This window comes from Apostichopus japonicus, chromosome 21, assembly GCF_037975245.1.
Source record: "Apostichopus japonicus isolate 1M-3 chromosome 21, ASM3797524v1, whole genome shotgun sequence".
Taxonomy (NCBI): domain Eukaryota; kingdom Metazoa; phylum Echinodermata; class Holothuroidea; order Aspidochirotida; family Stichopodidae; genus Apostichopus; species Apostichopus japonicus.
In genome coordinates, this window is record NC_092581.1 from 2,446,703 (window position 1) to 2,470,496 (window position 23,794).

At 37.2% G+C, this 23,794-nt stretch overlaps 2 protein-coding genes across 5 annotated transcripts in view; one reads left to right on the forward strand and one right to left on the reverse strand.

The window, feature by feature from the left end:
- LOC139962684 (peroxisomal targeting signal 2 receptor-like) overlaps window positions 1-18,191 on the forward strand; it is a 126,564-nt gene extending 108,373 nt beyond the window's left edge. For all 4 annotated transcript variants that reach the window (XM_071962864.1, XM_071962865.1, XM_071962866.1 and 1 more), the window contains exons 6-9: window positions 13,522-13,628; window positions 14,887-15,006; window positions 16,474-16,629; window positions 17,547-18,191. In XM_071962864.1, coding sequence (XP_071818965.1) covers window positions 13,522-13,628; window positions 14,887-15,006; window positions 16,474-16,629; window positions 17,547-17,615 — 452 coding nt within the window. In that variant the 3' untranslated portion in view covers window positions 17,616-18,191. The remainder of the gene's footprint in view (window positions 1-13,521; window positions 13,629-14,886; window positions 15,007-16,473; window positions 16,630-17,546) is intronic.
- A 139-nt stretch (window positions 18,192-18,330) lies between these two features.
- Window positions 18,331-23,396, reverse strand: LOC139962685 (uncharacterized). The gene is made up of 3 exons (XM_071962869.1): window positions 22,939-23,396; window positions 21,432-21,655; window positions 18,331-21,059 (listed from the first exon to the last, which is right to left on the reverse strand). The coding sequence occupies exons 2-3, from the start codon at window positions 21,558-21,560 to the stop codon at window positions 20,397-20,399; spliced, it is 792 nt and encodes a 263-aa protein (XP_071818970.1). The 5' UTR covers window positions 21,561-21,655; window positions 22,939-23,396; the 3' UTR covers window positions 18,331-20,396.
- Between the last annotated feature and the right edge of the window lie 398 nt (window positions 23,397-23,794).

Consider the following 23,794-nt stretch of genomic DNA (forward strand, 5'->3'; position numbering starts at 1 on the left):
TGTCAATTAGATGAATTTATATTGAAGAGTTTTCATATTTTGCTAGGTAGATGGATTTTGTTCTTATTAAGTTCTTGAGAGACAAATTGTAATTTAACTGTCTGTACCCCACAAGGTATCCTGGCACTCATACCACATTACCAGAATACAGTACGACAAATTGTAATTTAACTGTCTGTACCCCACAAGGTATCCTGGCACTCATACCACATGACCAGAGTACAGTACAACAAATTGTAATTTAACTGTCTGTACCCCACAAGGTATCCTGGCACTCATACCACATGACCAGAATACAGCATCAATAGGTGAATTTTCATTATCCTGTATATAAAGCACTGCCAAAAATATTGTTGGCTACTCATAGCAATGAAGGCATCTACTTAAGGCTGCCTTTTAGATGCATTATTTTTAAGGTATATTTATATGACATTTAAGTTTTGTACCCCACAAGGTATCCTGGTACTCATATAATATAAGGTCCTACAATGCGAATGATAAGTTTTATTCTGTATAGATTATCCCTGTCAATTAGATGAATTTATATTGAAGAGTTTTCATATTTTGCTAGGTAGATGGATTTTGTTCTTATTAAGTTCTTGAGAGACAAATTGTAATTTAACTGTCTGTACCCCACAAGGTATCCTGGCACTCATACCACATTACCAGAATACAGTACGACAAATTGTAATTTAACTGTCTGTACCCCACAAGGTATCCTGGCACTCATACCACATGACCAGAGTACAGTACAACAAATTGTAATTTAACTGTCTGTACCCTACAAGGTATCCTGGCACTCATACCACATGACCAGAATACAGCATCAATAGGTGAATTTTCATTATCCTGTATATAAAGCACTCCCAAAAATATTGTTGGCTACTCATAGCAATGAAGGCATCTACTTAAGGCTGCCATTTAGATGCATTATTTTTAAGGTATATTTATATGACATTTAAGTTTTGTACCCCACAAGCTACACTGGTACTCATATAATATCAGGTCCTACAATGCGAATGATGAGTTTTATTCTGTATAGATTATCGCTGTCAATTAGATGAATTTATATTGAAGAGTTTTCATTGTTTGCTAGGTAGATGGATTTAGTTCTAATTAAGTTCTTGAGACATATTGTAATTGTAATTTAACTGTCTGTACCCCACAAGGTATCCTGGCACTCATACCACATGACCAGAATACAGCATCAATAGGTGAATTTTCATTATCCTGTATATAAAGCACTGCCAAAAATATTGTTGGCTACTCATAGCAATGAAGGCATCTACTTAAGGCTGCCATTTAGATGCATTATTTTTAAGGTATATTTATATGACATTTAAGTTTTGTACCCCACAAGCTACACTGGTACTCATATAATATAAGGTCCTACAATGCGAATGATCAGATTTATTCTGTATAGATTATCGCTGTCAATTAGATGAATTTATATTGAAGAGTTTTCATTGTTTGCTAGGTAGATGGATTTTGTTCTTATTAAGTTCTTGAGAGACAAATTGTAATTTAACTGTCTGTACCCCACAAGGTATCCTGGCACTCATACCACATGACCAGAGTACAGTACGACAAATTGTAATTTAACTGTCTGTACCCCACAAGGTATCCTGGCACTCATACCACATGACCAGAGTACAGTACAACAAATTGTAATTTAACTGTCTGTACCCCACAAGGTATCCTGGCACTCATACCACATGACCAGAATACAGCATCAATAGGTGAATTTTCATTATCCTGTATATAAAGCACTGCCAAAAATATTGTTGGCTACTCATAGCAATGAAGGCATCTACTTAAGGCTGCCATTTAGATGCATTATTTTTAAGGTATATTTATATGACATTTAAGTTTTGTACCCCACAAGGTATCCTGGTACTCATATAATATAAGGTCCTACAATGCGAATGATAAGTTTTATTCTGTATAGATTATCGCTGTCAATTAGATGAATTTATATTGAAGAGTTTTCATATTTTGCTAGGTAGATGGATTTTGTTCTTATTAAGTTCTTGAGAGACAAATTGTAATTTAACTGTCTGTACCCCACAAGGTATCCTGGCACTCATACCACATTACCAGAATACAGTACGACATATTGTAATTTAACTGTCTGTACCCCACAAGGTATCCTGGCACTCATACCACATGACCAGAGTACAGTACAACAAATTGTAATTTAACTGTCTGTACCCCACAAGGTATCCTGGCACTCATACCACATGACCAGAATACAGCATCAATAGGTGAATTTTCATTATCCTGTATATAAAGCACTGCCAAAAATATTGTTTGCTACTCATAGCAATGAAGGCATCTACTTAAGGCTGCCATTTAGATGCATTATTTTTAAGGTATATTTATATGACATTTAAGTTTTGTACCCCACAAGCTACACTGGTACTCATATAATATCAGGTCCTACAATGCGAATGATAAGTTTCATTCTGTATAGATTATCGCTGTCAATTAGATGAATTTATGTTGAAGAATTTTCATTGTTTGCTAGGTAGATGGATTTTGTTCGTATTAAGTTCTTGAGAGACAAATTGTAATTTAACTGTCTGTACCCCACAAGGTATCCTGGTACTCATACCACATGACCAGAATACAGTATCAATAGGTGAATTTTCATATTACAGTATAAAACCAAGGTCAAAGTTATTGTTGGCTTCTAATAGCAATGAAGGCATCTACTTTAGGCTGCCACTTAGATGCATTAAGGTGTATTTATATCACATTTAAGTTCTGTACCCCACAAGCTACACTGGTACTCATATAATATTAGGTCCTACAATGCGAATGATAAGTTTTATTCTGTATAGATTATCGCTGTCAATTAGATGAATTTATATTGAAGAGTTTTCATTGTTTGCTAGGTAGATGGATTTAGTTCTAATTAAGTTCTTGAGAGACATATTGTAATTGTAATTTAACTGTCTGTACCCCACAAGGTATCCTGGCACTCATACCACATGACCAGAATACAGCATCAATAGGTGAATTTTCATTATCCTGTATATGAAGCACTGCCAAAAATATTGTTGGCTACTCATAGCAATGAAGGCATCTACTTAAGGCTGCCATTTAGATGCATTATTTTTAAGGTATATTTATATGACATTTAAGTATTGTACCCCACAAGCTACACTGGTACTCATATAATATAAGGTCCTACAATGCGAATGATCAGTTTTATTCTGTATAGATTATCGCTGTCAATTAGATGAATTTATATTGAAGAGTTTTCATTGTTTGATAGGTAGATGGATTTTGTTCTTATTAAGTTCTTGAGAGACAGATTGTAATTTAACTGTCTGTACCCCACAAGGTATCCTGGCACTCATACCACATGACCAGAGTACAGTACGACAAATTGTAATTTAACTGTCTGTACCCTACAAGGTATCCTGGCACTCATACCACATGACCAGAATACAGCATCAATAGGTGAATTTTCATTATCCTGTATATAAAGCACTGCCAAAAATATTGTTGGCTACTCATAGCAATGAAGGCATCTACTTAAGGCTGCCATTTAGATGCATTATTTTTAAGGTATATTTATATGACATTTAAGTTTTGTACCCCACAAGCTACACTGGTACTCATATAATATAAGGTCCTACAATGCGAATGATAAGTTTTATTCTGTATAGATTATCCCTGTCAATTAGATGAATTTATATTGAAGAGTTTTCATATTTTGCTAGGTAGATGGATTTTGTTCTTATTAAGTTCTTGAGAGACAAATTGTAATTTAACTGTCTGTACCCCACAAGGTATCCTGGCACTCATACCACATGACCAGAGTACAGTACGACAAATTGTAATTTAACTGTCTGTACCCCACAAGGTATCCTGGCACTCATACCACATGACCAGAGTACAGTACAACAAATTGTAATTTAACTGTCTGTACCCCACAAGGTATCCTGGCACTCATACCACATGACCAGAATACAGCATCAATAGGTGAATTTTCATTATCCTGTATATAAAGCACTGCCAAAAATATTGTTTGCTACTCATAGCAATGAAGGCATCTACTTAAGGCTGCCATTTAGATGCATTATTTTTAAGGTATATTTATATGACATTTAAGTTTTGTACCCCACAAGCTACACTGGTACTCATATAATATCAGGTCCTACAATGCGAATGATAAGTTTCATTCTGTATAGATTATCGCTGTCAATTAGATGAATTTATATTGAAGAATTTTCATTGTTTGCTAGGTAGATGGATTTTGTTCGTATTAAGTTCTTGAGAGACAAATTGTAATTTAACTGTCTGTACCCCACAAGGTATCCTGGTACTCATACCACATGACCAGAATACAGTATCAATAGGTGAATTTTCATATTACAGTATAAAACCAAGGTCAAAGTTATTGTTGGCTTCTAATAGCAATGAAGGCATCTACTTTAGGCTGCCACTTAGATGCATTAAGGTGTATTTATATCACATTTAAGTTCTGTACCCCACAAGCTACACTGGTACTCATATAATATTAGGTCCTACAATGCGAATGATAAGTTTTATTCTGTATAGATTATCGCTGTCAATTAGATGAATTTATATTGAAGAGTTTTCATTGTTTGCTAGGTAGATGGATTTAGTTCTAATTAAGTTCTTGAGAGACATATTGTAATTGTAATTTAACTGTCTGTACCCCACAAGGTATCCTGGCACTCATACCACATGACCAGAATACAGCATCAATAGGTGAATTTTCATTATCCTGTATATGAAGCACTGCCAAAAATATTGTTGGCTACTCATAGCAATGAAGGCATCTACTTAAGGCTGCCATTTAGATGCATTATTTTTAAGGTATATTTATATGACATTTAAGTATTGTACCCCACAAGCTACACTGGTACTCATATAATATAAGGTCCTACAATGCGAATGATCAGTTTTATTCTGTATAGATTATCGCTGTCAATTAGATGAATTTATATTGAAGAGTTTTCATTGTTTGATAGGTAGATGGATTTTGTTCTTATTAAGTTCTTGAGAGACAGATTGTAATTTAACTGTCTGTACCCCACAAGGTATCCTGGCACTCATACCACATGACCAGAGTACAGTACGACAAATTGTAATTTAACTGTCTGTACCCTACAAGGTATCCTGGCACTCATACCACATGACCAGAATACAGCATCAATAGGTGAATTTTCATTATCCTGTATATAAAGCACTGCCAAAAATATTGTTGGCTACTCATAGCAATGAAGGCATCTACTTAAGGCTGCCATTTAGATGCATTATTTTTAAGGTATATTTATATGACATTTAAGTTTTGTACCCCACAAGCTACACTGGTACTCATATAATATAAGGTCCTACAATGCGAATGATAAGTTTTATTCTGTATAGATTATCCCTGTCAATTAGATGAATTTATATTGAAGAGTTTTCATATTTTGCTAGGTAGATGGATTTTGTTCTTATTAAGTTCTTGAGAGACAAATTGTAATTTAACTGTCTGTACCCCACAAGGTATCCTGGCACTCATACCACATGACCAGAGTACAGTACGACAAATTGTAATTTAACTGTCTGTACCCCACAAGGTATCCTGGCACTCATACCACATGACCAGAGTACAGTACAACAAATTGTAATTTAACTGTCTGTACCCCACAAGGTATCCTGGCACTCATACCACATGACCAGAATACAGCATCAATAGGTGAATTTTCATTATCCTGTATATAAAGCACTGCCAAAAATATTGTTGGCTACTCATAGCAATGAAGGCATCTACTTAAGGCTGCCATTTAGATGCATTATTTTTAAGGTATATTTATATGACATTTAAGTTTTGTACCCCACAAGCTACACTGGTACTCATATAATATTAGGTACTCCAATGCGAATGATAAGTTTTATTCTGTATAGATTATCGCTGTCAATTAGATGAATTTATATTGAAGAGTTTTCATTGTTTGCTAGGTAGATGGATTTTGTTCTTATTAAGTTCTTGAGAGACAAATTGTAATTGAACTGTCTGTACCCCACAAGGTATCCTGGCACTCATACCACATGACCAGAGTACAGTACGACAAATTGTAATTTAACTGTCTGTACCCCACAAGGTATCCTGGCACTCATACCACATGACCAGAGTACAGTACAACAAATTGTAATGTAACTGTCTGTACCCCACAAGGTATCCTGGCACTCATACCACATGACCAGAGTACAGCATCAATAGGTGAATTTTCATTATCCTGTATATAAAGCACTGCCAAAAATATTGTTGGCTACCCATAGTAATGAAGGCATCTACTTAAGGCTGCCATTTAGATGCATTATTTTTAAGGTATATTTATATGACATTTAAGTTTTGTACCCCACAAGCTACACTGGTACTCATATAATATAAGGTCCTACAATGCGAATGATAAGTGTTATTCTGTATAGATTATCGCTGTCAATTAGATGAATTTATATTGAAGAATTTTCATTGTTTGCTAGGTAGATGGATTTTGTTCTTATTAAGTTCTTGAGAGACAAATTGTAATTTAACTGTCTGTACCCCACAAGGTATCCTGGTACTCATACCACATTACCAGAATACAGTATCAATAGGTGAATTTTCATATTCCAGTATAAAACCAAGGTCAAAATTATTGTTGGCTTCTAATAGCAATGAAGGCATCTACTTTAGGCTGCCACTTAGATGCATTAAGGTGTATTTATATCACATTTAAGTTCTGTACCCCACAAGCTACACTGGTACTCATATAATATTAGGTCCTACAATGCGAATGATAAGTTTTATTCTGTATAGATTATCGCTGTCAATTAGATGAATTTATATTGAAGAGTTTTCATTGTTTGCTAGGTAGATGGATTTAGTTCTAATTAAGTTCTTGAGACATATTGTAATTGTAATTTAACTGTCTGTACCCCACAAGGTATCCTGGCACTCATACCACATGACCAGAATACAGCATCAATAGGTGAATTTTCATTATCCTGTATATAAAGCACTGCCAAAAATATTGTTGGCTACTCATAGCAATGAAGGCATCTACTTAAGGCTGCCATTTAGATGCATTATTTTTAAGGTATATTGATATGACATTTAAGTTTTGTACCCCACAAGCTACACTGGTACTCATATAATATAAGGTCCTACAATGCGAATGATAAGTTTTATTCTGTATAGATTATCGCTGTCAATGAGATGAATTTATATTGAAGAGTTTTCATTGTTTGCAAAGTATATGGATTTAGTTCTAATTAAGTTCTTGAGAGACATATTGTAATTGTAATTTAACTGTCTGTACCCTACAAGGTATCCTGGCACTCATACCACATGACCAGAATACAGCATCAATAGGTGAATTTTCATTATCCTGTATATAAAGCACTGCCAAAAATATTGTTGGCTACTCATAGCAATGAAGGCATCTACTTAAGGCTGCCATTTAGATGCATTATTTTTAAGGTATATTTATATGACATTTAAGTTTTGTACCCCACAAGCTACACTGGTACTCATATAATATAAGGTCCTACAATGCGAATGATAATTTTTATTCTGTATAGATTATCGCTGTCAATTAGATGAATTTATATTGAAGAATTTTCATTGTTTGCTAGGTAGATGGATTTTGTTCTTATTAAGTTCTTGAGAGACAAATTGTTATTTAACTGTCTGTACCCCACAAGGTATCCTGGCACTCATACCACATGACCAGAGTACAGTACGACAAATTGTAATTTAACTGTCTGTACCCCACAAGGTATCCTGGCACTCATACCACATGACCAGAGTACAGTACAACAAATTGTAATTTAACTGTCTGTACCCCACAAGGTATCCTGGCACTCATACCACATGACCAGAGTACAGTATCAACAAGTTAATATTTATTATCCAGTATATTAAGCACTGTAAAAAATATTGTTGGCTACTCATAGCAATGAAGGCATCTACTTAAGGCTTCCACTTAGATGCATTAAGGTATATTTATATCACATTAAAGTTTTGTACCTCACAAGCTACACTTGTACTCATATAATCTTAAGTCCTACAATGCGAATACAAATTTTACTGTACAGATAACAGCGGTCAATCGGTGAATTCATATCAAGGAATATCCATTGTTTGCTAGGTAGATGGATTTTGTTCTTATTAAGTTCTTGAGAGACAAATTGTTATTTAACTGTCTGTACCCCACAAGGTATCCTGGCACTCATACCACATGACCAGAGTACAGTACGACAAATTGTAATTTAACTGTCTGTACCCCACAAGGTATCCTGGCACTCATACCACATGACCAGAGTACAGTACAACAAATTGTAATTTAACTGTCTGTACCCCACAAGGTATCCTGGCACTCATACCACATGACCAGAGTACAGTATCAACAAGTTAATATTTATTATCCAGTATATTAAGCACTGTAAAAAATATTGTTGGCTACTCATAGCAATGAAGGCATCTACTTAAGGCTTCCACTTAGATGCATTAAGGTATATTTATATCACATTAAAGTTTTGTACCTCACAAGCTACACTTGTACTCATATAATCTTAAGTCCTACAATGCGAATACAAATTTTACTGTACAGATAACAGCGGTCAATCGGTGAATTCATATCAAGGAATATCCATTGTTTGCTAGGTAGAAGGATTTAGTTCTTGTTAAGTTCTTGAGAGACAAATTTTAATTTAAATGTCTGTACCCCACAAGGTATCCTGGTACTCCTACCACATTACCAGAATACAGTATCAATAGGTGAATTTTCATATTCCAGTATAAAACCAAGGTCAAAGTTATTGTTGGCTTCTAATAGCAATGAAGGCATCTACTTTAGGCTGCCACTTAGATGCATTAAGGTATATTTATATCACATCAAAGTTCTGTACCCCACAAGCTATACTGGTACTCATATAATCTTAAGTCCTATGATGCAAATTATCAATTTACTATACAGATATCCATGGTAAATTCTTTGAATTCATATTGAAGGATTTCCATTGTTTGTTAGGTAGAAGGATTTAGTTCTTGTTAAGTTCTTGAGAGACAAATTGTAATTTAACTGTCTGTACCCCACAAGGTATCCTGGCACTCATACCACATGACCAGAGTACAGTACGACAAATTGTAATTTAACTGTCTGTACCCCACAAGGTATCCTGGCACTCATACCACATGACCAGAGTACAGTACAACAAATTGTAATTTAACTGTCTGTACCCCACAAGGTATCCTGGCACTCATACAACATGACCAGAGTACAGTATCAACAAGTTAATATTTATTATCCAGTATATAAAGCACTGTAAAAATTATTGTTGGCTACTCATAGCAATGAAGGCATCTACTTTAGGTTGCCATTCAGATGCATTAAGGTATATTTATTTTACATTTAAGTTCTGTACCCCACAAGCTACACTTGTACTCATATAATCTTAAGTCCTACAATGCGAATAAAAGTTTTACTGTACAGATAACCATGGTAAATTCTTTGAATTTATATTGAAGAATTTCCATTGTTTGCTAGGTAGAAGGATTAAGTTTTTGTTATTAGTTCTTGAGAGACAAATATTAATTTAATTTAACTCTCTGTACCCCACAAGGTATCCTGGCACTCATACCACATAACCAGAGTACAGTATCAACAAGTTAATATTCATTATCCAGTATATTAAGCACTGTAAAAAATATTGTTGGCTACTCATAGCAATTGAGACATCTACTTTAGGCTTCCACTTACATGCATTAAGGTATATTTATATTACATTTAAGTTCTGTACCCCACAAGCTACACTTGTACTCATATAATCTTAAGTGCTACAATGCGAATACAAATTTTACTGTACAGATAACCGCGGTCAATAGGTGAATTCATATCAAGAAATATCCATTGTTTGCTAGGTAGAAGGATTTAGTTCTTGTTAAGTTCTTGAGAGACAAATTTTAATTAAATTTAACTGTCTGTACCCCACAAGGTATCCTGGCACTCATACAACATGACCAGAATACAGCATCAATAGGTGAATTTTCATATTCCAGTATAAAACCAAGGTCAAAGTTATTGTTTAACTTCTAATAGAAACGAAGGCATCTACTTTAGGCTCCCACTTAGATGCATTAAGGTGTACTTATATCACATTTTAATTTTGTACCTCACAAGCTACACTTGTACTCATATAATCTTCTGTCCTACAACGAAATTAATAAATTTACTGTACAGATTACCACTGTCAATTAGATGAATTCATATCAAGAAATTTCCATTGTTTGCTAGGTAGAAGGATTTAGTTCTTTTGAGCCAAATTGAAGTTTATTTCACTTTCTGTACGCCACAAGGTATCCTGGGATTCATACAACATGGCCAGCATACAGCATCAATTGGTGAATTTTCCTTATCCAGTATACAGCAACTGTCGAAGTTATTGTTGGCGTCTAATAGCAATGAAGGCATCTACTTTAGGCTGCAACAAGGATGCATTAAGGTGCATTTATATCACATTTAAGTTTTGTACCCCACAAGCTACACTGGTACTCATACAATATTTAGGTCCTAGAATGCGAATGGTAACAATAACACAAGAAACATGATTCAATATACAATATTCAATATACAGTTGCGTGTGATAGTAATTAGGTAATCTCCTTCCAGGCTACACAGTAAAGGCTAATCTCATTTACTTGAAGGGATCAATATATCCTAGCTTACCTGGTAGCTCCTAACTTTTATACCTTTATTTGTTTAGATTCTTATGGTTTTCATTCCCGATCCATAATATAAAGCAAGAGATGTAGTGTAACCTTGAACTTAATTAGTTTTTGTTTACACCACAGTCATCATATGTTGTGTTCATGGAACAGCTTAAAACCCTTTCTTGTATATTCAGTTGAGCTACAGCAAATCAGGATTAAATAACACCACACAATACAACACGATCCTTAAAAGTGTCATTTATTTAATTAACTGTCCAATTAATTAAGGAATAATTAAAACACTAATGTGTATGCTAGCCACCATTGTTCCTCACAAGGTATCTTCATCCTCACTGTTACCCCTAAGGTATCCTCACGCTCATTGCTGTTCCTCACAAGGTGTTCCCCATAAGGTATTAAGTGTGGGTACGCGTGTGTGTGTGTGTGTGACGCTTTAGCTTGTATGCACGATAACTCAACAAGGGAATGACCGATCATTAACATACTTGTTGGGTGGGCGGCCCGTAGTGAGTAGATGGAACCCTATTGATTTTGGTGCTCATATCATGAATATTAATGAGGTCACCGGGTCAAATGTGAAAATCTCCAAATTGCAATAACTTGGCTACTATTAGTCGCAATTTCGTCAAACTTGGTATGATGATATTGGTAGATAGTCTCCACACACTGATGTGTGTTGCAAGTGATATCATGCATATTTATGAGGGGGCGGGCTTATCAATATTTCGGTATGAAAAGTTTGTATGCACGATTACTCAACAAGGGAATGACCGATCATTACCATACTTAGTGGGTGGGTGGCCCATAGTGAGTAGATGAACCCTATTGATTTTGGTGCTCATATCATGAATATTAATGATGTCACCGGGGTCAAACGTGAAAAACTCCAAGTTGCAATAACTTGGCTACTATTAGTCGAAATTTCGTCAAACTTGGTATGATGATATTGGCAGATAGCCTATACACATGCTGTATGTTGCAATTGATATGATACAAATTTATGAGAGGGCAGGGCTTAGCATTACTTTGGTAACAAAAGTTTGTGTGCATGAATTGCTGTTGTTGTATAAGGGCTTTCTTAGAAATTTCCCTATGAATGGAACTAATGAACAGCAGTAAGGAACCATGAAATGTTTTCATTCTGGTTGTTCTTTCCAATCTGTACCGTTCTATTTGTCTATTATGTCTATGTAAGTTTTGTATTTTGAACAATCTGAGTGCGAATAAAACAAACAAACAAACCCATTAAAGAATTTACACTTAGGATGTCAGCATAATGGTACACCATTTGTCATGCATGCCTAGGCACCATCAGTAGTAATAATAAAAATATTAGTAGTTCTGTATCTACGCAATGTGTCAGTTTTACTCATTAGTCGGCCCAATGAGTACAAAACGAACTTGTGACGAATAAATTAGAAAAGCGTCATTCAGTTGTAACTAACCTTTGTCGAAATTGTCAGATCGCAAAATTCCAAAATAGAAGTGCCTGTCTTAATTCATGTGGAGAGTAACCTTGTTCCATCAATGGCCGTAGTATTTAGGACACGACAGGAAAAGACTACGTTCTCATGCATTCAATCAATGCAAGCCTCCTCAAATTTCTTATCGATAAGTGGCTATGTTGAATAACAACTCAGAGATTTACTCAAAATGCTATGGGCTGGGGAGAATAATACAGTAGAAAGCTGCAGTATTATTATTATTATTTTACCAAATTTATATAGCGCTCTTTTCATGCTTAAGCATCTTCAAGAGCGCTTTACAATGACAACAAAATGACAAAACCCTTAAAATATGAATATGAAGAATAAAATTGACACAGCTTAAATATTAATATAAAAAATATATATATATATATATATATATATATAAAAACGAAGGAATAATTTTTAAAATAATATAGATTTACAGTGAAATTCTCCTAAAAGGAAAAAAGTGAGTTTTAAGTAAATTTAAGTAACAAAATCCCTTAAAATATGAATACGAAAAATAAAATGGACGCAGATTGAAAATTAATATAAAAATATATATGTATTTATAAGGAAATTTTTTTTTAAATAATATAGATTAACAGTGAAATTCCTCAAAAGAAAAAGTGAGTTTTAAGTAATTTCTTAAAAGTGGCTTATGTTTTGGCATCACAGATATTATTTGGCAGTGCATTCCATAGCTTGCTGGCAGCAAAGTTAAATTGTCTGTCGCCGTATGTAGCAGTCCTACTAGGCCTACTGTACTTTCGACCTGCTTGATGAGTGATTGAACATATTCATGTGCATAACTAACAAATTTATTTTGAGAAAGTGAAAGAAAGTGAGAAGACCTTTTGTACGGCAAATGACGAGGTTATCAAACCAGCCAACACTCAAGTTAATACACACAGAAGGTCAGGACCGATAGTATTGTTGCAATGAAGTATATAAAGGTCATGGAATACAAGACTCTCGGCGTTATTTTCGCTAACTGTATTTCTGAAAGTGTTACAGTACGATTAAACATAAAAGTAAAAATCAAACAGTCTACTGTTTTTGTCATGACAATTGATAGTTAAAGAGGGGATTCACTGATCAATAATCAATACATGATCCGTTGCGAGACAAGAGAAACTGATGACATTTGACTTCCTTGTCAGAGGGCATAAACCAGAGCTGCTGGTTATGTCATATCTTCTACTCCACGTTGGAAGTGAGTGTTTACCACATTAACGATTTCTATTTGCTTACTACTGTAGCACGCAAAGTTACGTTGGTCATTGTTTGTCCCGGGAATTCTGTTTTCAGGTGACGGTGTCTTACGAATCTGGGACATACGACGCCATCAATCACCACAGATGGTGATGAACGTTGGTGCTGAAGTGGTGTCAGCGGACTGGTGCAAGTATGACAAGGTGCTGTAGTACTGTGTTACCTCTGTTGCTATTCCCTTGAACCTACTCCTCTGCAAAATTTATTCTCCTGTAGCCCTCACACCACCTGCTTCCATCTTTCCATCTCACTACCCATTATTATCTTGACTAATAAATTTGTCTTTTCATTTAAATTTGTGTCCCTTGCTATGGATTTAATTATGCCTCTGTGTAAAAGATCTGAAACATCAGGCCCCTCCCCCCCCCCTTTAACTGTCATACATTTACCTAGACAACCTTTTCTTAGCATTAAATATTAAGCATTTGCCAGTAATTTTTTTTTTCTGTCGGATAATTTAACCTAAATAAGCTTTTTGCATAAGATGAGCATATGTTAAGAACCTCTTCTTTGTTTTCGCTCTGTCTGCTTTTAAGGTATTTTTGCTGAACTATCCATATTTTGAGCAGAGAAAAAAAGCATTAGGCTTGTAGTGAAGATATTTTATAAGGTACACCACAATTTATGAAAGGAATCAATAGTTCAATAGATCAACAGGTACATATTATATTATGATACAGTATGCCAGTAGTTGCTCAGTGAAGTGCCCCAGGGGAGAGGGAGGGGGAGGATATCCGTCACTACCTTCCTTCATCAGTCAGGGGACAATCCTTAATCTTGGGATTTTTTTAGCCAACAACTGTTACATGTGTTCACCCCTTTTATTTCAACCTCAGACAAAATATTAAAGAGTATTTATTAGCAAAACCTTGAACTAAGACTTAATTTATATTGTGGATATGCCTCAGAATGTACCATTGGACGTCTCAATTGTCTTATATCTTTCGGGGACGACCCCCACAAGGTGGTAGTCACCTTCAACGACCCAAGGGCCACCCCCCCTCGTTTATGAAATCCGTCATTCATTTCTGGACCTTCTATAAAAGTTCAGCCCCAAACCTAAATCAGTTTGGGGGGAAGGGGGGGATTTGGAAGTTGTTCAACCCGCCAGTTTGAAATCCTGTGTACCCCCTCGTAGTCTCTCAAATAGGAATTATTCTGATCACTGAGGATGGTCATAGCAAAATGGGGGGGGGGGGAAAGAAAGATTTTGAAGCCTATTCTTAGATTGCTTTGTATAGTGCACTGACATAATAGTGATTGTTATAAATTTTGGGAAAAGATGAAATTTTCTTCGTCTTTCTGTCTATCTATCTATCGCAAGAACAAGTTTGTTATAAAAATAATGCTCACGCCTGACTAATTGCATGTCTTCATTTTTTTCATTCTTTTTTTTGGCAGAATATTCTGATAGCCGGATCTGTTGATGGTAAAATAGTCGGTTGGGACCTAAGGAAACTAGATGCTCCAGCATTCACATTAGAACAGAATGGACATACGCATGCTGTTAGAAGAGTCAAGGTAAGCCTTAGTAGGGTTTTCTTTTACAGCCCTGGATTGGTCTGAAGAGGTGGGTTGGGGGGGGGGGGGGAGAATGGGAAGGAAGGAGAACATCGCCCGTTTGATGGGTAAAATGTCGAGAAGGTAATTTGTAAGCCACGCCAAATTGTTCCCTTGAAATTTTTTACAAACTTTTTGTGACCTTTGATGCTTTGCTTTATATTATCATCTCATTATCTGGAGGTAACATGTACATGTGGATGCTCATGAACAGACACTCAGAGCAGTAAGCTTTCAGGGAGAGCAAACAAGTTGACAGTTGAAGACAGTGCGGTCCGCCAGTCGCCTGCAGCCTGAGGTATAAAAGCTCTCTGTGGTTCGCGAGGATTTCAAAACACTGTTAATGCTACCCACAAGACTTCGAAAAACAAAATAAATATGTGAAATATATGTATACTTTGGGAGGTTTGTATCGATATCCAACCTCCCCCTCCCCTCCCCCCCTCCCCCCCCCCGGGCCTATTCCAGGCCTGACTTAGTGGATATTTGCAGTCTGTTACCATGCACATTTAATAGGACATTTGTGCAACTTATTTGCAATTGCTCCAAAACCTCCTCTCCCTCACCCCCCTCCCTTCCTATTCCCCACACCAAACAGTAGGTTAGCCCATGTTGAAAGGAATTGAACTCCAGAGTTACTCTAGAAAGATAAAAATCTAAAAGTTTGATTATTTTTCATTATCGTTGCAATCAAAACTCTTCCTGGTTAAGCGGAAGGCTCGCACATTTAACCTCCGGTGATTGTCCAACATGTTTATAACGAGCACATATAATGAGTCTCGCTTGACCGCACACGGCTCCGACGTTACTCAAGTCTTAGTTGTGTTACATTTCAATCATAAGGTCCCCGGTTCGAGTCACTCCCAGATAAATGTATGTCGTCCAGTTACAGAGTTGTTGACAATTAACAATTCATAATCATGGACGTTAAATATGAATCTAAGAGACTGACTTCGGTCAGCTTGCGGCTTCGATAAGCTAATGATGGCATCTTCGTGAGTTCCTGCTTGCAGGAGGATCTAAAATACATACATTGGCTGCTCATTGCCTCTGCGAGGTAAGCCTCTTGCAGTATAATAGCGAATCTGACAAAATAGCTGGAAACAACACAAAATAGATATTAATTTCACTTACAACAAGCATCTGCACACTGTACAGTATGGTATAGGATGCATGTACATGATAGCAGACACCTTGGCTTCGGTTAGATGCTGTACGAGACTGTGACGAGAAATATTGAAGCAACCAGCAGAAACTAAAATTCTGCCAATTAAGCAGCAACTGCACCTATAATTTTGTACGAATGTGGTATGCGATATGCGTATAACGATGATATCTCAGAACAGACAGAATTGGCTTTTTTTTGGGGGGGGTGGGGAGGTTTGGTTGGTTGGTTGATGTTTCACTTATTATACTCTCTCATTGCAGTGCTCACCCCACCACCACAGTGTTATTGCCAGTTGCTCGTACGACTTCACCACAAGATTCTGGGACTTTGCCAGTCAGCCGACCCCTCTCGAGACGATCCAGCACCACACCGAGTTTGTGTGTGGCGTTGACTTCAATTTACACGTTCAAGGACAGGTGATAAAATGTCCAATCCTTTTATTATATTGTCTGTGACAGTGGCATGGGTAATGGGGGTTAAGGGGGGTTGGGGAAGGGGGATGGCAATGCCCTGAAATAGGAACAAGATACCTAGATGGATGTGTAGCCTAATCATTCCATAAGAAACTAAATTTGTATGAATGAAACCGTGCGAGACATTAAACAAGCATCGAGTGGGGTTCGGGTGAAGGGGGTAGGGTAGACATCTTCATGTGGAAGGCATTCCATATTTGTAACATGCATATTTCCATGTAGTTAACCCAATGGGGCTCTCCAATCTTTTATCAGAGGGGGCTGTCAATTCGCTGTCATGTCATGTCGCGAGTTCCTGCTTGCAGGAAGATCTAAAATATATACATACATACATACATACATACATACATACATACATACATACATACATACATACATACATACATACATACATACATACATACATACATACATACATACATACATACATACATACATACATACATACATACATACATACATACATACATAAAATACATACACACATACATACATACATACACACATACATACATACATACATACATAAAATACATACAATGTGCATGGTTGACGTGCTAGTGGATCGACTGGTTCGAAATATATGCTTTAAAGACGAGAAAAAACCCAATTTAAGGGGCTTAAGAAACAACTTGCTTGGCTTGGACGAAATTTGTTTTTATACGGCCAGTGATCAATGCACAGTACTGTTATGATTGGCAGGCAGAGGCAACAGCTCGTCGAGTCCCGTGGAGTTAGATAGGCACCTATTACAACAGCGCCCTCATTAAATTTCGTGCACGGGGGGAGAACCCTATCGGCATGGCTGTCAGTTCTGCAGCCAGAATCATCCCCACACTTCTCTTCTCTTTTTTTGTCAGGTTGCCGACTGCGGATGGGACGAACGTACGGTAATATTCCACCCCATGTGTCTCAAGGACAGAAGGTAGCAGGCAGCCATTATTTACTCACGGATAAGGAGTCTACGATTATGCCCCCTCCCCCCCTGGTGAACTATGGGTCACAGAATCAGTTGACATCGAAGAACCAGAATGAATAGAGGAACAGACCAGCTTTCTTACCTGGAAAAATTCATCCACAATTGAGGTCAGGGGCTTTTTATCTCTATCTCTATATTCCAAGACCTGTGGTTGTCCTTTTTTCCGAAAATGGGTTTTCAGATTTTTTGGGGGGATGTTCAGACCTGTATCCACCTTGAAGAGAATTTAATTGAACCAAACTAGGACTAAATTTATTCCACAGCCAGTAATCAAGCATAGAATGAATATTATAATTGTGCACCTGATTTCTTAAATATGAATTTTTGTTTTCATAATTTGCTACATTTATTTTCTTCCTTATTTCCAATCAAAGCATTATGTTAGTATCATATATTTGATCTACTAAGTGTTCACAGTTCAGCTTAACCTAGTGTGTGTGGGTGTGTATGTGTGTGAGCCAGTAGCAAAAACTGTTGACCTTAATTCAGGAAGTGGAATTTTTTTTTAATTCTTTATAATTATGAAGAGCTATTTACTGTTGTATTAAAGTGGTTCTGTGTAGCTGTTTAATTAATATGCAAAAAAAAAAGAGTGTTTTTATCTCAATTTGATAGTCGAGTGATCGAGTCGCTCTTTCCTTGTTAATTTGTTTTACTTTTCCATGTTTGGCAGTAACACTTTCAGAACAGCACAACAAAGGTGGTTGAATCTATTTCAACTGCATATTAGGGTATTATTTGTTATCTTCATTGGGTGTGGGGTGGGGTGGGGGTTGGATTGGGGGTTGGATGGGGGTTACCTAAAGGATGAGTATGGGGGAGGAAAGATGGACTAACTTTTTGTGGATGTGTCTGTGTTTATGTTTGTGCATCTGTCGATTGGAGTCGAAGTGCTAATTGAACAGTGACTGCCAGCTGTCTGGCTGAACAGATGTTATGTTTAGTCTTTTCTGTACATTACACTTAGATCTTAAAGGCAGTACTACAGGTTTATGCAATTTTTGTTTGGAGAAGGTGGAAGGAGTAAGGGAGGTGTGGGGCAGGAGGGGGTAAAAGGGGAGGGCGTGTTGGTTGGGAATAAGTTTTAATAAGAAATAAAGAATATGTTTTGTATCTTTCATTCAAAGACTGTCAGTTTTCATACACTACACTGGTTAGAGATATAGAAAGAATGAACCGAAATAAGTGCAATTACGTTAATAAAAAAGTTAATTTTACAGAAACAAAAATATACATAACATATTTGACAACTATTTTTTGTCTTTTTTATTATTCCGCCCCCCACCCCCCGTCCCTCTTTTTTCTTTGTCTTGCCTTATTCTTAAATTCAATTCTGAAATTAAAGAAACTCTTAAAAAACTAATAAATTCAATGGAGGATCATATATACAGCAGTGCACCCCTGATAAAACATTCATCTTTTGCTTTTTTAACTCATCCTGTGTTGTTTTGAGGATCTTGTGTATGACATGTATTATCAACATTGAATAAACACACTTGTAGTATTGTAGCTATTGGGAGTATTTGATATTGCGAAAAAATATTTGGGCAGTGCATAACATACATGAGAGACCTAGCTGCAGCAGAAACTCTTATGGAACGCCAAAAGGGTCTTAAAGATGTGACTGCCCATTATATAAAACTAATATGACTGCCCATTATATAAAACTAATATGCAGATGTTATAAATATAGATGTCAATCCTTTAACATAGTATGCATGTATGTTCATTGAATGTATCAATTTATGCAGCGATGAAACTTCATGATGTATTCCAAAGCTCTGCCACACACACACAGAACTCCGATAGGCCGACTTCCTCCTCAACTCCTCAAACATTGCTGTAAAGTTTACCAATCAGTAACATGTATATCATTATGCATCAACCACATCGGCTACAGACAAATTACAGATCTTCTCCGTTACTCTAGCCAAGTGCAAAATGCGGTACCTGATTGTGTTTGTGTCATTTGACCTGGCCAGGAAGTAATACAAGCACAGTTGCGATAATAAAACGACTTTAAAAGTTCATGGGTTGGCGGAGAAATGAATATTGTTTCGCTGTAACTAAAATATACTCTATTCTCCAATGTAGGCTATTTGTAACACCTTCCACGCAGTTAAGTTCCTGTAGTGTTCTCCAGGATTGTGGGGGAGGGAGGCTACGGTAGTAGAGGGACATTGAGAGGAGGTACGTTCACTCCCCCATCCCAAAGTAATAATTTCGAAATCAATAGTGAACTATTGATCAATGTTCTGTGAAGAACTGAGTTATTAGATCCACAGAACAAGGTTTTCCCTCCAGTCACCTGGGGACAACCCCCCCCCCCCCAGTCCATCCCGAAATGATCGATTAGCTAGCTAGTTCAAAATATGTCTGCATCCCAAAAGGTCCTTGTCGTAAATATTGCAGTCTCACCATACACACTAGATTATACACTCCACTGCAGTAGTATCTCATACAATGGAACAACCCTACCATCCTTGCCCCTCCTCTTCCTCTGGCCCTTCCATTGTCACTGCATTCCCCTACCTAAATCAGTTTGGGTGACATTTAGGAGCCCCCACCCTATCCCACCTTCCCCCACTTTTAAAAACCTATGCACGATGACCCCTTGTCATGTCAGTGATTAACGACCTCTTTTCCGAAGAGTAATGCCTTAAAAAAAAAGGAAACAAAATCCAGAGGAAAATTATTACTTCTTCACAACTTGGGTCTTCATGCTCATGCTTCATGTAATATTTGTCGGTTTTTCTGAATCACCTGTGCAGCATGTGTTTCTCCCTCGAACTTCAAGGCCTGCCCTTAATGCGAGCACCGTTTTATTTTGCAATTTGAATAATTTCTTCTTATCCTCTTCTACTCTATCAATAAAGCTGTTGACTTTTCTCTGTAATTTCACTCTTTCGCCATCTTTTCTTTTCTCTTCACTGTCCAGCCATTCTTGTCTTCTCTTCTCCAGCTCCGAAGCTGCAATCGCTTCCACGTGAGTGATTTGGTGAAGCGTGCGAAGCGAGCGTCCGGACAGGGACGCTTCCCGCGCTGTATTCGCGCGCTTCACTTGCATCTTCTGTTCACTTCGAGCGACGCACGCGCTGTTTCTGATACTGTTCACGTTTAACCTGCGTGTTTTCGGAGGCTTCTTGCGGTCAGAGGTCACCGCGTCTTGTTTAGACAGCGATCGTGATCTGTTTTGGGCGATTCTAAACATAACAGTAGTCAGTGCAGGTTCTGGTTTCGAGGCTGACGTTAGAGGTGGAAATTGTTCCCTTCTGGTTGTTGGGGACAGAAAAAACTGCCATTTCTGTTTGGTCATGAGGAAGCCGTCACTTCTGTTAAGATTGTCCATAGATAAGGTTGCAAGTGTACCCGATCGGCAAGCGTCATCTTTAGTCTACGGGGAGAAACGAAGTGACAATGTGTGTCTCTTTTTCTTAATATTCTCTCGATTTTTTCCATTTTAACTTACGGAGTAATTATAAGGTGCGAAGGATATCACACCGATTCCATCATGCCCAGCCAAAACTTATCCTGCTCATAGCAGGTCTAAAACTTACAACCTGCCCCCCCCCACCCCCCGAATGGGCGATGACGTGTGCGAGCGAAATCACTGTTTTATTTATTTTGTTACTTAATCATATAAGACCAAAACAAAAATAACATCCGTGATACTTTGAAATCGCTACTGTTTTTTTAATAATATTATGTGTAACATTTTCTTAAAAGTCATGAGTATGTGACGTCATTAGTTACGTCACGTACCTACCTGTCTCCTATGTTTATCCTCTTTCTCCTGACAATATTGATCGCTCCTCCCGTTCTGATGCAATCTTTTCTGATCAGTAATCTGTAAATTCTTCATTGGTGACAGTAGTTGTTCTAATTGGCGGCTCATTTCTCTTCGCTTGATGAATGTTTATTTGCATCGAAGTTTTAATCTAAGTCCGGCATCATCTTCTTCTCCTTGTTACCAAACAAAATTTCCAAAATCTGCAGAAAAGTAGAAATTTGTGGAGTCTTTATTTTGATACAAGTTTGTAATGGATACCCTTAGTTTCCGTCATAGAAAAACGGTAGCGGTCACTATTAAAAAAGGTGCTTTCCGCCATTGCAGAAAGCAATTTTATTCAACGGCGGAACGTATCTTTTTGTTAGGTTAGCATCTTATTGTAAGTTTCCTTTAGGGGACGGGAGGCAGGGATTTGTTTTTTAAGTTATTATTATTTTCTTTTACATATAGCCTAGCTGACATCCCTAGTTAAAGCTAATGGACAAATTCTACGTTATTTCCACGGAGAAACGGTCTTTCTGATTACCGACAAGTATAAGACTAACCGACAGACCGTGGGTGATTAAGAAAACGTTCAAGATTAATTGATAACATATTTGGAGAAACTAATCATTTTCAAAAATCGACTGAAACAGCCTAATATAAGGGAGTTATTTTGTCCTCCATGAAAACCGTGCTTTTTTCGCAAATTCCCCCGCCCCAAGTTCATGCCCCTCCCCCCGGCCCACCGTGCACCCTCCTCTTACCTATGAAAACAAAATGAAAAAATGCCCGTCCCCCTCGACACCCTATTACCCAGTGGCGTAGGAAGGTACTTTTGAATGGGGGATGAAGACTGATGGCCGGCCTGGGGAGGGGTCTAAGGGGAGGGGAAATTGTTTGCATTTCCAGGTGGCCTCAGATGCAATTTGGTGCAATATAGCACACTTGAACACCCACTCCATTTTGTAAATAATTTTGCATTTTCACCTGGCCTTAGATGCAATTTGGCGCTCCAAATGAGATTTTTTTTCTCATTTGGAAATGAAAAAGGGGTTTTCTGACTTGCGGAGCGGGGGGGGGGGACGGAATGATACTTCCGCCCCCATATTTTTTTCACTGGGGGGGCCGGCACCCCCAGCCCCCGGTTCCTACGCCCTTGCTATTATCTATGAAAACACAATGAAATAAAATACCTCAAATCCAAATTTAGTCATTGCGTTATAAAAAGTTAAGCGTAACAAGGGAAAGGGGGTTAGGAGTAGCAAAACTGTATATGTAAGGACGGCATCTTCATTTTACGTAGCAACTATAGTTTTTGCGACTGTAGCGCACTTCCACAAATATCTATAACTTTTCTAACACAGGCCTACCGAACAATTTAGGGTTTGGTAAATAAGGTTTCTAGAAGTTTATTTACCCAATTGAGGAGAGTTCAAGCAACTTAGCCTAGAATGATAATTTCATGAAAACCATTTTACAAAATTAAGTTATCCAAACTTACCAGAAGAGGAAAAAGTCCCACGATGTCCAGAGATCTACTCAAATTGAAGAATAAAAAATCCAGTAATTTGCTCTCCTGAGTGTGGTGAACATGCTTAATACTTAATCGACGTTTGTGAAAATAAGATGAAGAAAAAAATACAAACTTATGGAAACCGTTTACGTAGCCTAAGCAACCAATTGATAATTCCATATATATTCCCTGGATTTATCGTTTCCGAAATATGATTTTAACACAAAATCTCTCAAATCTATATCAAGGTGGTTGAAAACGCCCGTTACTCTAATAGCGCTGCTCTCTGTAGTGTCTGCGTATAACTCTGTTGTTAAAATGCAACACAGTTTTAGTCAGATAAAGAGCTTGCACGGGTTGTTTATTTTTTTTTTATTTAAGAGTTTGCAGTCGGTAGTGTTCCGAGGTTGTTCATTGATCATGACCGCGCACGGATAAATCGATACCTTTTGTTGTGAATAGAGCCTTGCCATCACATGGAGGTCTTCTATAGAAGAGAAACCGTTTCTTAGTAATTGTAATTATCCTGGTTTTTGCTTTTATGAGTAAAACCCAAAGCTACTCTGAAGAACACCATTAATTAATCCGTGCGGGTTAAGGCTGTATTATAGCATGTGTTGTGACGCTTCACCGCTTTTGTTAAAACGCTTTCAAAGTCGTGGATAAGGTATTGAATTTTTAGCAAGTATAGTAGGCCTATAAAAGATAAATTTGGTGTTTTGCCAATGATCTTTAGGACGTCACATGGTGGTTTCTTTTATCTAGTTTGTCAAGTAGGCCCGCATACAAATGTGGAACACTTTGTCGATACGGTAAACACTAGTCTTCTCTTCACATTGTGTAG

Excerpts from the sequence above, each read along its gene's own strand:
- LOC139962685 (XM_071962869.1), bottom strand. The coding sequence starts at position 21,560 with ATGAGCCGCCAATTAGAACAACTACTGTCACCAATGAAGAATTTACAG. Across the intron at positions 21,060-21,431 it reads AGGATAAACATAGGAGACAG|ACTAAAGATGACGCTTGCCG; the intron begins GTAGGTACGTGA and ends TTCTCCCCGTAG.